Source organism: Alligator sinensis, unplaced genomic scaffold (assembly GCF_000455745.1).
Source record: "Alligator sinensis unplaced genomic scaffold, ASM45574v1 scaffold251_1, whole genome shotgun sequence".
Classification (NCBI taxonomy): domain Eukaryota; kingdom Metazoa; phylum Chordata; order Crocodylia; family Alligatoridae; genus Alligator; species Alligator sinensis.
In genome coordinates this window covers 22693-40352 of record NW_005842503.1, presented here as the reverse complement: position 1 = coordinate 40352, position 17660 = coordinate 22693, and the positions used below count along the sequence as shown (strand labels likewise).

General features: G+C 40.3%; 1 protein-coding gene across 5 annotated transcripts in view; it reads right to left on the bottom strand.

Annotated features, from left to right (window-relative positions):
- The window catches only part of SMPX (small muscle protein X-linked), a 78193-nt gene extending 60998 nt beyond the window's left edge, over positions 1-17195 (bottom strand). Inside the window, exons 1-3 of one of the 5 annotated variants that reach the window (XM_025213025.1) lie at positions 17043-17195; positions 11779-11838; positions 6177-6263 (exon numbers count right to left, since the gene is read on the bottom strand). In XM_025213025.1, the coding sequence (XP_025068810.1) occupies positions 6177-6263; positions 11779-11817 (126 nt within the window). In that variant the 5' untranslated portion in view covers positions 11818-11838; positions 17043-17195. Of the gene's footprint in view, positions 1-6176; positions 6264-11778; positions 11839-17022 lie in introns of all 5 variants that reach the window. The other 4 variants (XM_025213029.1, XM_025213028.1, XM_006031378.3 and 1 more) reach the window with 4 other exon arrangements.
- Positions 17196-17660: the final 465 nt, after the last annotated feature.

The window sequence follows — 17660 nt, the reverse complement described above, 5'->3', positions numbered from 1 at the left end:
GGGCTCGCGGTTTAGAGCCTCCAACCGGACAGGCTAGAAGAGTGTTCACGGGAAGGAACTCTAGTCCACCTCTCATCTTTTCTATCTGTAACCGCAACTCAAGCAAGTTTTCCAGCCTACACTGCGACCATCTTCGGTGTAAGAAAACAATCTTAAATCAACCATTACGCATCCGTGCCTAATTCTAGCGTGTCGCCCGTTCTCTCCGACCCCGCGTGCCCGGGCTGCTGGCCACAGCCCGCATGGCGCAAAAAAAGGGCCCCGGATCGCTCCCGGCCCACACATACACGTCCAATTAATGTGCCTAAATTTATTGTGTAGGGACTGCTTGGGGATAGAGAAGGTGAAGGAAGGGAGCAGCAGTCCCTACAGAAGCAGCTACAGATACTGCTGGAGTAGCTGGGGCAGACAGAGAGGGCATTTTTACCCATGCAAGTGCTGCAGCACCCGTCACTTTGAAAAGCTCCCAGCGCTGTGATGCTTACAGTTGTATAAGTGGTGAAATGTGTGTCAGTGCTGAGAAAATGGCAGCAGCGCACTTTTGCACTAAAACAGACCAGAGGTGCTTTCGTTCAAAAGTGCACCACCACCATTTTCTGCCCGCTGACATGCATTTTGCCGCTTATACAACTGCATGCAGCGCAGCGTAGTGCACCTCAGCTCACGTGCAGTGGATCTCCGGCACATCACAGGACAGAAAAGTATGTACATAAATGCCCAGAGAGCCAGATGGGAAGACAGCATTTACCTTCTCAGACAGGGGTTGGTATCATGGCACCTCTAATGGGATCTCGCAGCACCCCAGGGTGCTGCAGGCATATCAGTTGAGAATGACTGAGCTGGGAATATCCTTTAGGAAGACTTCTGATCTGGACTGGCCTGTTGCTTGGAGAGTAGTTTTCCAGCAAAGAAGTTAAGATTTCTTGGGTGCAGATTCTAAATTATCCTACAGCACATCATTTGTGACTGGCAGTAAATTAATAGTTTTACTGTAAATAATTTAATGAATTTATTCTCTCTCTCTTGTTCAAGGACTATCCTCTTAAAGGATCATGGGTTTTTCTTAAATTAGTTCATTGCTTAGATTTACTAGACACCACTATTTTTAGATTTCTCTGTTGTTTTTCTCTGTGAATTGACTGTGAACAGGTTCTCTTGATATCTGACATCTGATATTGGAAATTCAAACTGTTGGTAGCTTGTCATTGGTTCCATAAGTCATATAGTATTGAATGACTCAATTTAACTCAGAAAAAGATAACTTCAACCTCTCGGGGAGAAATAGCAGATAAATACGGATTTTTTTAAATTGACCTGCTGGACCTCATCAGCTTTTCACCATTTCTTGACAATTGGGGCTACTATAAGATTCACTGGCTTGGCAAATTTAATTTTGTATCACTAGTTCATAAAAATAACTCATGTGCATGCAAGCTTCTAATTGTAAAGAGTGTAGTCAGTTGTTTGTCTGTCTTTTTTAAGTAAAATGCCTAGTGAGATTTTGTCTGTGTTGCATTCCTATTAAAATATGCCACTTTTGTATGCTTACTTAAAATATGCTTTCCATCAGCCCTACCACAAGTAAATCTGTATTATACTTCACAGACATGGAACACCTAACAGGCACAAACATATCCAATTATAGCAGATATATATAAATGACTGCAGTTTAAATCTAGTCCTAATTTACAAAGGATATTGTAAGCAACAAAATGTATTTAACTACATTTAAGCAATAATGAAGTCTACCATAACAATATGTATATATGTCTCCTTCCTTTAAATGTATAGTAATTATATATAATAGTAATTATACATATACAGGAAGCATACTGTTACAGTAGACTTTGTTGCTTAATAGTAGTCAAATACATATTATTGCATATATACATGCACGGTCCAATATCCCTGTAAGCTCACAATATAGGGATTTTGGAAATGCATATCAGGAGAATAAACAAATTAATACAGAAAGTTGTAGAGATAAAAGCAGGACAAGAGCTCAGTAGTCACAGATGATAACTAACTAGTAATGTTGTCTTATACTCCTTCTTTGCCTGATAAACCGAATAAGCAGAAAGGAATGAGGTCCCAGACACAATGGAGCTACAATACTGTATATGGGTAATAGTGGATCCAGGACAGTGGAAAAACTGGGTGCAGTGATAGGTGAGCTGACCATTGAACCTGTCTTGATGGGAGACCAGGTTAAAAAATTATTCTCCCCTAAAACAGTTGCAATACAAATTTAATTGTGTAATACATGTGGGTCTTTGCAAGAGTGTAAGCCTTGGCTATTTTGGAGATGCTCCACTCTATAAATTCTTCTTTGGGTCCCTTTCTAATTTAAAATGCATGAAGTTTATAACTGTACCTCAAATTATCCCTCACTATGTGTGCAATGTGCACGGGGCAGCTGAGATTAGAACATGTCCTCCTGTATTATTAAAAGTCTGAAGATGAATTAGATGCACGATGGTGCTAAATAAATGCATGCAAAAGACTTTCCAGCAGAACAAACAGCAACTTTTTTTTTAAATTCACATACTCTTCCACTCAATTTGCTTGCTAAATGCTCTCTCACTCAGTTTTCACATGCATAAAAAAGCCTACCAGCAGTTCAGCTTGCTGAATAAAACCTTCATATCCTCTAGCCTTGGTAGCTACGTTCATAAAATGCAATCCAAACTACTGAGCATTGTTAAGAAGTTTGCTTCTAACTGTTTGAAAGAAAGAATCATGGATTATACTGCAAAAGCCAAACAAACAGGAAAAGCTGAAAAGACAAATCCATGGTAGCATTTCTTTCCTACATAGCCTATTAGCCTGATTCAGTTGCCTGAACTCATGTGCATCATCCTATTGGCTTGGCAGAGAAACATCCATCCCATACTTTTTGTCTCATATCTAACATTCAACTAATCAAAGAGCAGAGCCATATTTAATTATCTAACTGAATAAAATTAAACCAACCTACTATGTCATTTATTTTATTTTTCAAGCCTTCATGCATGCTTTATTAGTTTCTGTTTAATAGCTGTTGCATTCTTTCAGTGAGGTAATCACTAAATAGAAAATACAGTTTAATTTCTTTTCACAGGGAAACAAATGGAGCATATAAGGTCACTTTGTTTGGTTTTTTTCCTCTCCTAAATACCTTCTTCAAAAGAAATTTGGATCAGGGTACCACCCACGTTCCAAAAAAAAAGATTCTGTAAGTAGAGCATTTTTACCTGGACGCATACAAAAAGAATTAAACAAAAAAAATTCTTCTGCTCTGATTTTCAAAGAAACTGATGAGGAGGGAGAACAAGATTAACCTTTTAAGTAAATGAAATTGCATGTCTTACATGACTGTAATAGCTGGGGGATAAAGACTGATGTGTCCTAAACTGTCCTGTGATTCCTTATATAGGACTGGGTAATCAGTGTTTCTGTACTGCCCCTAGAGCACATTAAGGGAGTCACAGTCTTCCCCCATGTCTTACCATTGTTCAGGAAGGTGGAAATTGTGTTGGGTCTATCCCCAGTCCAACATACTACATACAGGTCTTGAAGTGCTGTATATCCCAAAAGGGATATTTGGAAGATGGCAGAAGGCTCCACCTACTCCCTACTTGCCACCCAGTTGCAAGGGAGGAGGATTACTAATTCTGTGAAGCCTGCTACATTCCATATGATGGAAATGGTGATTTAATGCATTAGCACAGGACTGTCCAACTTAGCAGCTGGGGGCTGCACCAGCAGGGGCCATAGTCCCCCCATACCTACCCTGTTGCACCCTACAGGTAGAGCCTCATCACCTCCTTAGCTGCAGGCTGCTGGGCTGCAGGCTGCACCAAGCTGTGCTGTCCTGCCTTGCCCCACTGCCTATGGTGGGGGCAAGCAATGAAAGCCAGAGAAGAAAGGGGGTGCCTAGAGGCCCTGGATGTAGGAGCATCTGGAGCAATAAAGGGAGCAGCTGCCATGGGGAGCCTAGGGGCTGCAGATTAACTCCTTGCAGACTGCATGCAGCCTGTGAAATGTCAGTCCTGCATTAGCACAAGGGAGTCAGGGAACAGGCTATAGTCTGGGCCTCAGTTTCTAGCACGTATTAAGCATATACCATAGACAGACACTTCCCACAGATAGACACTTGGCTGGTTCAGTCAGGGACGACCCTGCTTGGAGCAGAGGGCTAGACTAGATGATCTTGTGAGGTCCCTTCCAGCTCTACTTTCCTATGATCCTACATATGTTTCTTCAAGCAGGTAGTAAAGTTGGAACAAATGCAGGTGTTATTTCTAAAACTTGCAAGAACCTTAGAAAGCAGCATAAGTTTCAAGCTTCAAAAGTTAGTGCAAATAATTTTGATATGACATTGTGTAATAGCACTCATCGTGTTAATGGATATCTGTATTTATGGCAATCTTTAAAAAGAATCTCTCTTTCTCTCCGTTTCCCTCCCTACCCCCTACCCCTATCCTCCAGGGTATTATGCTGAACAATGCTGAATGCAGAAGCCAACATTATAAAAGGGAAATAAAAGCAGGACAACATCTATAAAAGGTACAAATCACAATACAAGTTTTAAAGGAGAAAAATATCATGAAATAATTATGAAAATTACTTAAATGAACTGATGGATAAAGCTAAAAGAATCGGGGCTTTTATGAAAATTCTAGCACTTCTCAAACTTTTCTCTCTTACGGTCATATCTTCTCTGAGTAGTTCTTGTTTACAATGGATCTACATAGTAAATAAGACATGTTAATATTCTCCATAAATGTGACTGCCATGACTGGTCTTGGTTAACATTAACGTTTTCAGATAAATTCCTATATAGGTTATTTAATGGGCTATGTATAAAAATTCAGCGGTCAAATTTCAGCATCTATATTTCTGCAAAATACAGACATGAAAAACAGTTAAACGTACAAAACAAGCAATTAAACATGTATGTGAGTCATGGAGTTTTTAAGACTCCTTTTTCATTTGCAAGCGTATAATTTTCATATGTAAAAGCTCTTTGTTCACATGTATTTCATGAATATTATGTAGGTGTTATTTTTTTGAAAGTCTGGTCCAAAATGATTATCACATAGGTTTTTACTACATAGCAGAGAGTAACGGAGATTTCCTCCACAGGTGTTTTGCAGTGAGGATCATCTTATTCTCTTGCCTTCTGTGAACCAACGGTGAAATAAGCATCCTGGGTGAAAACCTGGCTCCACTGAAGTCAGTATAGCTTTGCATTCCCCTTATGCCTGAATGTAGGTGCCGTCCTTTTAACTAAAGATAACTGCATACCTCAGCACTTACTTATATTGTCACATACAGCAATAAAGTGTCTGTTTACACTATAGAGCTGCTGCTGCCATAGATACGCTGACAGGGGTCTACTACCAGAGCCCATAGTGGAGATGCAGGTACAGAAGGACTTTTTCTACTGGTAAATTTACATAATCTCTCCAAGCATTTGCAAAGCCAGCGGAAGCCCTCTTGTATCAGCACAGTTGCATCTTGACTGGGGGTTTTGCTATTTTAGTTACCTGATTTTTTTTATACCTCTAGCTATGCTGACAAATCTGTATAATATAGACCAAACCTAAAACTAAGTACAGTCAATGCATTCAGTAGGTAGTGACTTGTTTCCAATCGTGATGAATAGATGGATATGGCCCCTAGGACTGGCATTTTGCTGTGGCCTAGATCAGAGCTGTCCAAATTGGCTGGGGGCCAAACACCAGCAGGGACTGCATACCCATGAGCACACCAGAGCAAGTCATGGGTCACTGTTGCACACTGCACCTGTGCCCAGCCCCACACACCTGTGCACACTGCACCTGTGCACTGCACCCCACACCTCTCCTGCTGCACTGTGTGCCTGCCCCTCCTATTACACTGCATGCCATATGACCCCAGGCTCACCTTTGTCTCCCCCGTCTGCATTGCACTGGGGTGGGAGCAGGCAGTGCAAGACAGAAGAGGGAGGGGGAGCCCAAAGACACTGACTGCGGAGTGATGGGAGAGCAGAGGCCAGGCAGGAGCCCAGGGACGACACCTTATCCCTGTCTGGGCTGCATGCAGCCCACATGCCACCAGTTAGACAGCCCTGGCCTAGATAAAAGGGCTTGCGCAGCATATCAGCTATAGAGGTTCTCCTACATTGTATTTAAGTTTTACTTTTTTCTTACCTCTTCCACCTCAGGTGTAAATTCTTTTCTTTTGTGAGGGTGTCCTGCACCAGGTCGGAATGCTCCCATTGGGATGTTGATATTAGCCTGTGAGAGGGAAAGTGTGATTTGCCACAAAGAAATTACAAAAAGGATACAATGGCAATTACAAAAAAAAAAAGAAAAAAAAAAAGGAATTGCCCTGTGGAAGTTTGTGAAGTCTTTTAAATCTGTAGTAACTGCAGTATTTTCACACAGTTGGCCCTGGAGCAGTGGTGTTCTACTTTTTCCACATAAGTGACTTTCAAGGTAAAGATTCTTTTTATGGCCCCTTTCCTTTTTCATCTCCAAGTTTTCCATCTCATACTTAGCCAGTGTAACTGTGGTGATTGCTTATATAAAACTGTAATATTAAGATGGCACTAAAGAGACAAAATGAAAACTATGTATTTAAATGTAATGAGTACAGCAGGCTGAACAATCCCACACTTACTACCGATTCTGAAGTTGTGCAGCTTATTTCCAAGCTTAAACACACTGAATGCATATATTTATTTAATTTCCAAGAATTGTCTGTAGACTTAGTGCTTTGATCTATTTGATTAACTTTGCAAGTCTAGCTTCTTATTTTTTTTTTTGTCTATATAAGTACTAGCCTTCAAATTTTGATGTTACCCATGAATTTGATTGTCATTGAATTTATACCAATGGAATGTCATACAACGAAATGTAGAAACAAAGTATAATGCTGAAAGATGTTTTACTAGTTTATTTAGATTTTAGTTTTAGTTTAATTGTTCAATAAGTCTCTGTAAACCCTAAGAATCTTATACTGAGCCACAGTTAGGAAAAAGGGATATCTACTTAAAAGTTAACAGGTGCTCCACTTCATGACAGAAGCAGAACTGCAGACTTTTGGAAGGACTAAACAAATAATCATAGTATTTATAGTTAAAGACATACATTAATGGGGATCCAGCAATTAGCAAAGTGAAATAATTAGATCCTGTAGCCCAGTTTCCCTTCTGGATGCAAGTAGGGTGGACTGCTTCCGGAAGTTCATTCAGTAACAAAACTCCCAATGGCTGTTAGGAGAGCATAAACGTTAGATGCTTATTTTAAGTACTTGCATGGCACCCATGGTATCTTAACACTTTAGGCTCTTTAATTTACTTAGTATCAAAATGACCCTAGTAAGGTAGGGAAGTGCTATTTTCTCCACAATAAAGAGGAGGAATGGAGGCACAAGAAGACTAAGAGCCAAATGCACATAGGCACCAAATCCACATGGGAAAATTTCCACTAGAAATGAATCTGGGAGAGGGAGCAGTAGAGATGTTCAATCTGCAGCCACTCTCTCTCCTAATCCTCATCTCTTCTCCAGACTGGGGTGATCCCACAGGTTATTCTGGTCCTCCCATTCCTAGGGAACTGGAGCAGCAGGGCAAATCCCCCTGCCAGTTTTTCATCCAGAGACTCTGGTGTGATAGCCAGGTGGGAGGCTTGCAGCGCTGCTCCCTCCACTCAGCTCCAGCAAAGTCCCTGCCCACTACAGACACCTGGAACTCTGAAGTGAGGAGCAGGCAAGGAGTTTGCCCTGCTACCCTGGGCAGAGTCTCCCTGAACCCAATTCTTGACCCGGCTGGCTTCCCCTTGTCTCCTCCAATCCCTGCCCCAAGTTGCTCAGCTGAGTAGCAGGAGAGCAAGGGGACCAGGCTCAGTGAAAGCAGATGTTCAGATTAGGTACAGACATTAAAAAATCCTGAGCCAGAATTGATATCAGTGACTTGGTTTTCTGTAAGTGGTGTAGTTTAGATCAGTAGCGAACAGAACACACATTCACCTTTGGTTGGGGGGGGGGGGGGGCAAATCTTAGACCAGGTTCCAACATTTTTAACCAGTTTATGTGTGCTGAACTTCTGTTATGTGTATAGACTAGTTTCCAATCACTTATAATGTAATTAATGTTTGTACCTGGCCTCAGTCTCTTGGGGAAAACTTTCCCAAAAGTGATTTCTACCAGGTTATTTTTCTCTTGGAGTGGCCATTTTTGATTCAGGAGAAAAAGCTTGAATGTCTGCATGGTAATTTGCCCAGTAGAAAATTAACTTCTGTAAATGGCCTGAATAATATTGTATAATAAGAGTAAGCCTCCTTGACAACTGTGCTGGAAGAGCTTGTAAGGAAGGTGTTTGAAAATATGAAATACAATGTCTATTGAATATTCAGTAACCTGTGCAGCTGTGGGAAAGAACAAGATAAATGTTTATATTTCTTTGTTTCTCTGGCTGGCAATTCCATAGAGACAGCCTAAAAGAGCAAGATACCTGGTCTAGATATTCTAAGTACTGACAGGCAATAAGCCCAAAGTTGAATCATTGCAATCTTCACAGGATAGTCTAAGCTGTGTAGATGGAACTGATTAAGCAAGTGAAATGCTCACTTTTGATTCTGGAAATGTAGCCACATGCCTGCAGTGGCCCTTAGCCAGAAGTCGGGGGTTGCAAGAGCATGCCTCCCTGCTCAGCTGGAGCAGACAACTTGAGCCAAGGCTAACCTGCTCACTCTGTGCAGTAGGGGGGAGGGTGCAAAGCATCCTGGGATTCTGGGGGATTGTGAGTTAACTTGAATCTGGAGGGGATCTGGGACAGATGTTCAATAAGCCAATTTAACCTAAATCAGTTAAGTCTGATACTACATCCATCCAGGTTTATCTTAAACTGGTTTGAGCCATTTTAAAAGCGGTTTATGTGTATTGAACTTCTAGGGCTTGTCCAGATGAGCATGGATATGCCGTATGCAGTGCCGCAGGCCTGTCTGCAGCTCTGCACATACTGCATATGCAGGTGTTCCCTGCACTGCTAATATGCAGTGTGTGTGTGTGTGGGGGGGGGGGGGGGGGGGGGGTGAGGTGGGGTGGGTGTGGGGGGGGGGGGGGGGGGGGGGGGCTTGACACTGGGAGATCCTTAAAAAAGTACCTTAAAAAAAGGGAGAAGCACACACAGTGACAGCGTGTACCGCTACAAACTGGAGGCTGGCTGGCCGGAGCCATGCTACAGCTGCTGGCCAGGCTCTCTGCTGCAGGATTGCCACTACTACAGCCCCTGGAGGCTCTCAGGACCCCAGGTAAGGCTGCTGGGGCCAGCCCAGGTGCTGACCCCAGCCTCTCCTACCCCACCTGAGGCAACGTGCCACACACCAGAGTGCATGTGCATGGGCGTTTCTGAGGGACAAGCAGCAGCGGCACATATTGTGCCACTGTTGTTTGTCCCCAGGGAAATGCACGTTTCTGCCCCTGTTGTGTTACAGATTTGAACTGGTTTTCAGTCACTTCTACCCGTTTATGTATAATGCCTGTCCCAAGCCTTACTGTGCTGCTACAACCTGTAAGGCCAATTTAGGAATGCTACTGGTAAGAGCTGAATGCGGTCGTGACTATTTCTTTCAGTCCAATGAACAAACTCTAGCTCCAGCGGAATATAGTCATGTTAAAAGTAAGTTAAGAGGAACTGGAAGATTATCAGAATTCTACAGCCCTGATCCAAGGAAGCACTTATCTGTAAGGAAAATCAAGAATGATTATATTGACAGAATGTATTGTTAACTACTTCTGTAGACAGCATTTGAGAGCCCCTTCTGTTATATCCTGTCACATTAATGCATGAGAATAGATCCCTAAATTTCTGTATCTGTGGCACAGTATATACTGTCATTTCCCTAGCTATGCATCTGATGATATCAGTACATATTAGTAAAGGCTTATAATCCATGACTCACTGTAATGTATAATGTATCAAAATAACTGATGTATCATGGCTCTGAGATAAATTCAAAGTATAATAGTCATCAACTGGAGGATGGGTTTCTTACTGAAACTGTTTCCAACACAGCATTTACTAGAAATATTAAAAAAATAAAACAAACTGTGCAATGGTTTCTTTTCTAACATTAGTGATTCAAAGTTACTTTTAATACCTTTTACTTTTTAGTCTTAAATTTAGTACTTTTCAGGTACAATTTTAAAAAATATATTACATGTTATTAGTTCTGTTTATGCACAAACTAGAAGCAATATTAACCTTAGAAACCTTAAGGAAGTTAACCTTAAAACTTACAAAACACTATATTATCACCCCTGTTTTTATGTAACAACCAAGCAAATAAATATAATTAAAAGGACTTTGGAGAATAGGCTTATGTGTAATATAAATGTAATATTTAATTTTTATAGTGCTTAAAGCTCTTAAATCAGTGTTGTAAATCCCTTAAACCTGTGGGTTAATAATACAAATGTTTTTGGAATTTTATGCAAAAAGTGTTAAAATCTGGTCTTGTTGAAATCAATGGCAAGACTTCCATAAATGTCAATGGCACCAGGATTGTATTCAAAGTGCAGTAACTTGTGTGCTTATAGAAGTCAGCTCTGTTCGGGTCAACCATACTTGATGATGATAACCACAAATAGCACGTATGGAGCCTTGCCGCTTCAAAATGCTGTGCAACCATTACCTAATTAATCTTCACAATACCCTGATGAGCTAAGTTAGTTTTATCTTGGGAAACCTGAGAGTAGGTCAGCCATGATAAATTCCGTTTGAGCTTCTTATACTGTTTTAAGGGTTTGAGGAAACAGATCAAATTTCAGATCAATATCATGGGGAAATGTATTACAAAAGTGTATTTAACGGGATTTGTCATTTGCATTTCAGGAGCCATATTGCCCTTTTGGCTGAGATCATTTATAGTGTAATATCTAATATGACGTCTATCTGGGGGATACAAAGCACAAAATCCTAGATCAGGGAGAGCCCAGAAATGTCAAAACTAACCTTTGGGTTAATTTCCAAAATATGTACAATATTTACTGATTTAGTCTTGCATTGAAATCAAGACTCTTTGCAACTGACTTCAGCTAGAATAGCACCAAGATGTTAGTTTTGCCGACTGAAAAATGTGCATAATACTTTCTTTACCTCCTTCTCAGGGGTGTTATGAAAATTCTAGCACCTAATGTTTGCAAAGAGATGTAAGAACTAAAATTCACTAGAAATAAGCACATGGTCATCCCATGCAAACTCGGAAACAGTGTTTTTTTCTTAAGAAAATGTGTTTATTTTTCTAATTCCATTTATTTTTGTTCTCTCATAAAATGTCTTGTTGAACCTCAATACAATTAAAATCAAATGCTGAAGATATTTTTTTCTGTACAAAAATGGAAGAGGGGAAAACATACAAACACTAATAACTATCTTTCTCATTGTTCTACCAAAGTGGCACTAATCCTAGAGAAATTCCAAGTGTTTGCAGGAATGGGATTTATTCAGAATACATATCGGCCATATAAACAGAAAGTCTGTGGTTTGGTTGTCCCATCCACAAGTACAATTTATCAGGGGAAATCTATTTTTAAAATCTATCATTTATTCTGCTTAGATCATCAGCAAAACCTCGTGTCAGAATCCTTGTGTTTTCATATCTACCAAGGTTAAACGTTGTCTCTCTCTAAAATAATCACTACTTAGCACTTTTGTGTTATTTTATTCAAACAAAATACAGATTGTCAAGCAACAGATGTAGAGATTTATTATTTTATTATATTAGAAACGTAAATACTATCTCTTACCTGAATGGCTCTGACATTTGAAGCTGGCTGTTTTGACATTTTTAAGAGAGAGCCTTACCCCTGCAAGCAAAATGAGAAAGTGTTACAGGCTCTGACATTCAGATAGCAGAGCTTGATAAACTAGAACTTAACCCATGCTGCTTCTTGACAGGCATCCATTTCATCCACCCATCTTGTCTTTCAGTCTCAGTTTCAGAGTTGCTTAGTTACTCCTCCTAAAAACCTGAGGGAGTGAGAACACCTGAGCTTTGCTGGTTAATCTTTCATAGCCAGAAATGAACCTATCACTTTCACATTAAAAACTATAATGAGAGGAGATCAGAAATTCTTAAAATGTTAGTTGTTTCTTACAATGAAGAAGCATCTAAAGGAAAAATCTGGCAACAAACAATGTACCTTTATTTTTGCTTTATAGAAAAAGGGGTCACTGAAACTGAGCTGGAATCTGGTCCTTACAAATATAAAAATGGTATTCACAAACTTTTGAGAAACAGAAGCTGATTCAACTCCTGCTTAAAAAACCCTTAAAAAGTCTCAAAATTAGGAGTGTATTGACTACAAATAATTAAGATTCACTTAAATTCTTATAGTCAGTCCACTTTGGCATTGTCAGGCCACAGAAGAATTTTCCTTCAAAGATTTGTGTTAAGTGGGTGTATTATTTTTTTTAAGTAATATAAGAATTTATTTAAAAATTAAGAACAGGAACCATTGCTTTTAGACATGGAAATACCATCGGTTATTGAATTAATATACAATAGTCTAACCAAATCCTGAGGTATTTACTTTATCATACTCAAGCTAAAGCTAGTTAGATCAATAAAAACTAGGTGAAAAAACAGGAACAGCATACTTCTATCAGTTTTAGTCATGTAACCTTGTTGGGCTGAATTTGGACCTGCTTATTTCTCCCTTCTTTTAGGCTTGTGACATTATTTGGGATAGGCCAATGAAAGTTTTTGGCCTTTTTTGTTATAAGGAAAGACAAGCAAATCTTACCAAAAGATAAGAAATAGCATTGGATGGATGTTAACTACTTTTGTGGCATACTTAATCCCCCAGGTTTAGCCCTAAACTGCTGACAAAAATGACAAATAAGGGGAAGAGAAGAGGATTAACAATGGAAACAGTGTGACTGCATCGAAGAATTCTTCACTATAGGATCTTTACTGTCGCCCAGAGGTAGCATTAAGAAAAAGCACTTTGGTCTATCTATGCCTTAAGCCCTGACAACCTGTAAGCTTTTCACAGGGACTGCCATAAAAGGTCTGTAGCTTTGTCCTCACCTCATCTTCACAATGCCTTTAAAATTCTATACAACTGTCAGTACAAAATCTTAACAAAATTGACTTCTAGTATAATGACCTTTAGAGGTATGTGTAATGACCTTTAGTATGTGTCTTCTGACCCTAGGCTGTAAAGAATGCTCTCCAAGCTGAAACACATTGCGTCCTAGCAAATCATTTTGGGGTTTAAGTTGGTGCAGCCAGTTCTAAATTGTAGAGGTGACTAAAACCCTTTCCACATATAATATAAATCGCATGGCTCCAGATGCTTCTTGCATTATAGTAATGTCAAACAGGAGACAGCTTAAACAATTTCACATCTATATCTATTATTATCTTTTTAGCACACTGGCCAAGTTCCCTGATGACACTAAACTTTGGGGCACAGTGTCCACACCTGCGGACAGGCTAATGATCCAGGCTGACATGGATAAACTTAGTAAGTGGGCGGACACAAACCTTATTCAATACCGATAAATGCAAGGTACTCCACCTCAGGGGAAAAAAAAACATAGCATACTTATAGGCTTGGCAGTGCTACGCTTGCTAGCACCACTGCTAAAAGAGACTTGGAGGTCATGATTGACCACAAGATGAACATGAGCCACCAGTGTGATGTCACAGCTGGTAAAGCAAACAAAACCCTGGCTTGCATCTATAGATGCTTCTCAAGTAAATCTTAGGATGTCATCCTCCCGCTGTACTCGGCCTTGGTGAGGCTGCAGCTGGAGTCCTGTATCCAATTTTGGGCTCTACAATTCAAGAAGGATGTGGAGAAGCTTGAGAGGGAGCAGAAGAGAGCCATACGCATGATCAGAGGGCAAGAGAACAGGCCTTATGAAGAGAGGCTGAGAGCCATGGGACACTTCAGCCTGGAAAAGTGCAGGCTCAGTGGGGACCTGGTGGCTGCTTATAAGTACATAAGGAGTGTACATCAGGATCTGGGAAAACATCTGTTCACCAGAGCACCCCAAGGAGAAAGAAGGATCAACAATCATAAACTCCTACAAGACCATTTTAGGCTGGACATAAGAAAAAATGTCTTTACTGTCCGAGCCCCCAAGACATGGAATAGACTCCCTCCAGAAGTGGTGCAGGCACCTACTCTGGATGAATTTAAGAAACTCTTGGATGCTTATCTTGCTGGGATCCTTTGACCCTAGCTGACATCCTGCCCCTGGAGCAGCGGGCTGGACTTGATGATCTTCAAGGTTCCTTCCAGCCCTAATGTCTATGAAATCTATGACATTTTTAGCCATTTCTACTGACAATTAAAAATCAATACAGGAGCAAGGAAACTAACCCAAAAGTGCTTTTAAAAGTTGTGGGTCTGCTTTAAAGGTACATCTGTGATGAAATTATAGTCAAGGTTTCTACCACACTTGGTATGTCTAGTAGGGTTGGGCAGAGCTTCAGTCAGTGATTCAATTCAGTGGAGATTTAGCCCGATTTGGTGGCCGAATCTCCGAATCGAATCAGGAGACCCTTTAATATCTCTGAATCAAATTGGAACCATCCAAATCAATTCAGAGAGACTCAATGATTGTCATAGACACAGCTTTAAATGTTTTTTCTACATACCTCAAGGTACGAGGTGGCTCATGAGTGCTGAAATGGTGCTGTGGATGGAATGTCCCACAGAAGCACAGGGTGGTCCTCAGTGTACTCGGTGGCAGACCAGAAGTGGACCAGAAGCACTTCCGGTCCACTTCCAGGTCCACTGCAGAGTGTGCGGGGGACCCTTGCCCCGCTCCCCGGCTCAGTGACTGGTGCCTTCTGGGTCTGGGGGGGCACCTAGGGTCCCCCCATGGCCAATCGCCAAGCCAGAGGTGTGCGGAGGGGAGGGGGGTCCCTAAGCACTCGGCAGTGGACCTGGAAGTGGACTGGAAGTGCGTCTGGTCCACTTTTGAGTCTGCCACCAAGTGTGCTAGGGACCCCCTTGCATTCCTGTGGGATGCTCCATCTGCCCCCGCATCACAGTGCTCACGAGCCATGCCTGGTTCCTCAAGGTATTTAGAAAAAATATTTAAAGTTGTGTCTATGGCCGAATCGCTGATTCTCTGAATCAGCATCAAATCTTCAGATTTGGATTTGGCCATATTGAATTGGGACAGTGATCTGAATCAACAAATTGAATCACTGTCCCCGATTCAGGCCGAATCTGAATCGAATACAGGTTGTTTTGCGCACCCCTAATGTCTAGGCACTGCAACCAATGCTACACACTTCTGCCAGTTTTTGGCCATAATTAAACATAGATGGATAAAGAATTAAATAAAATCTTTGCTTTAAAATGTCTTTAAATCAAACAGCTTTACTGTTGCTTTTTGGTAATGTGTTATAAGTTCAGAAAAAGTCTGTGTTGAAGCTGATTGCAATCAGACACTGATTCCTAAAGAGAGATGTATGATACAATTGTTCAGGATTGCTTTTGGAGGAGGTGATTTTCCTACCAGTTCATGCTGTCCTCATTACTGCCAGAGAAATCAGGACAACAGCACACTGATGAATAAAAATAGACAACCTTCTCTGGCAGTGTTCCCTTCCCTTCCCCCGTACTCCAAATTCACCTCTAGCAAAACTACTGATCATCATATGTATAGAAATAAAGCTTAAGTTACAGCTAAATCCTTATCACTGGCTACATTCAAGCTTTCATCAATTCATTAATATATTTTTATAAAGCATTTTTCTTTTGCCATATATTTCTGAGAGATATTCAGAATGCTATGCTATTAACATGCTGTTACTTCTGGCATTATGATAAGATTTGCAGACTTGACTATTAGAGTTCACATTCACTACCAACTCAGGATTTAAAAACTCCTTTGCCAGTTAAATTTCTGTTGATCTCTGTCTCATATATATACATATGTGCACATACACACACACAACCCTGTTCTCAAGAGACTTTTTGGCCTCCTCTTACCTTTTATGGTCTGTATGCAGAGTTAAACTTTGAAAGCAATGCCACTCTTATTTTGGTTTGGAGCTATTTAATAGCTGACATGCAATACAAATTCCCTTACTCCCCTGCTTCCTAGTGAAATCACTCATGAATGGGAATATCTGATAAGAAGGAATCAGTCAGTGTTTTGGAAAGAGTTTTTTGGAAAAGGTTATCTAAAGGTAGCTAAAAATAATTCCTGAGAGGCATACAGAAGGATGTGCAGCTGTCCAGACTAACTGACTTCTTATTCAATTTGCTTTAAATGCAATGAGACATACTAACATAATTTCCATCTTTAATAATCGTACTGTACATATGCAGCAGAAGTAAAAAACAACAACACTGAATGCTGGTCTCTTACCCCCTGCTGTACTTGTGGAAGCAAGTACAATGGGTGTTTTGGACAGAAGGCTGCAAGGCATTTTCTCATAAAAGACTTTGACAGGAACTACACCACTGTGAAACCTAACTGGTACAAAGGAGGAGGTGAAACCCCTACTTGGAACTTTGTTATGCACAGTTTGTATGCACAAACTTATTACATACTACAGGCAAATACAATAATAATGTAAATTTTCCATATCATTGTTGTCTTTTAATCTATTACTGTCACCCGCTATTTTACAGTAAAGTCTTCTCCCTCATACCCTGATGTCCTGCAAATATTACCAACTGTAACAATGGATAGAAATAAAAGTGTACTACTTGTACTACCAAATATATGCTGATCATAATTTTCAGCTTGCTTTTTCTGATATCAGTAAGTAGTAAAGAAGCTTTTGTGTTTTAAATCTTTTAAACTACACCTAGATTATAAAGCAGTAGAAACAACAGTCTGCTCTAAACACATTAATATATTGCATGATGTTAAAATAATTACAGCACTATAATAATTGAAGTCACCTTACAGCCAGTTATTAAGGTATTCATAGAAAGGTCTTTAAAGTTTTTAAAATGACACGGTCAGACTAGCTTGCTTATTTATTTATATATAAAAAAGTTCCAAACCGTCAAGTCAGTATATATACCTCCTTTCGATGCTGAACAAGACACCTCTTCAACCAGCTGAGATCTTGACTGTGATCCTTTAAATGTGTCTGAAATAGCTTGAGTGCTTTGTGCCTGTATGGTACTGAGTGCAGCTCAGGGCTGGAGTGGAACTCAGTTTAGAAGCTAAGTGTAAAAGAGAATTCTTGTCATAGCTTGCAGTTGTTCTTCCTAAATATAGAGTTTGAAACACCCTGTAACTTGGTTCCCTGAGACATTTGACCATCGTCTAAACAGGGCTCAAATGTCAAGTAATAGGTGTCGATGAAAAACACCTTTGGGTCATTTTTTGCTCTTGCTTTGTGTAGTTTTGGGTTTTTCACAAGAGCAAGGCACAATGATAGGATGCAGTATACTGCCTTAAGCTTTTCCTGCAAGTTTGGGGCTGCGTACCTCTCTACTGCCACATCAGGTGAGGAAACAATGAGAAAGACATGCATTTTCAGCCATATTTGAAAGCACTGTTCACTAATTTTCTTTATCTCATTTTTTGGCACCCTGTTTGAAGAACCTTGGGTCAAAATTCATGGGACCTACAGGTCCAAAGAATACTTGAAAAATCAGACAACTTGACAAACCCCCAAAAATTGAGTGAGGTG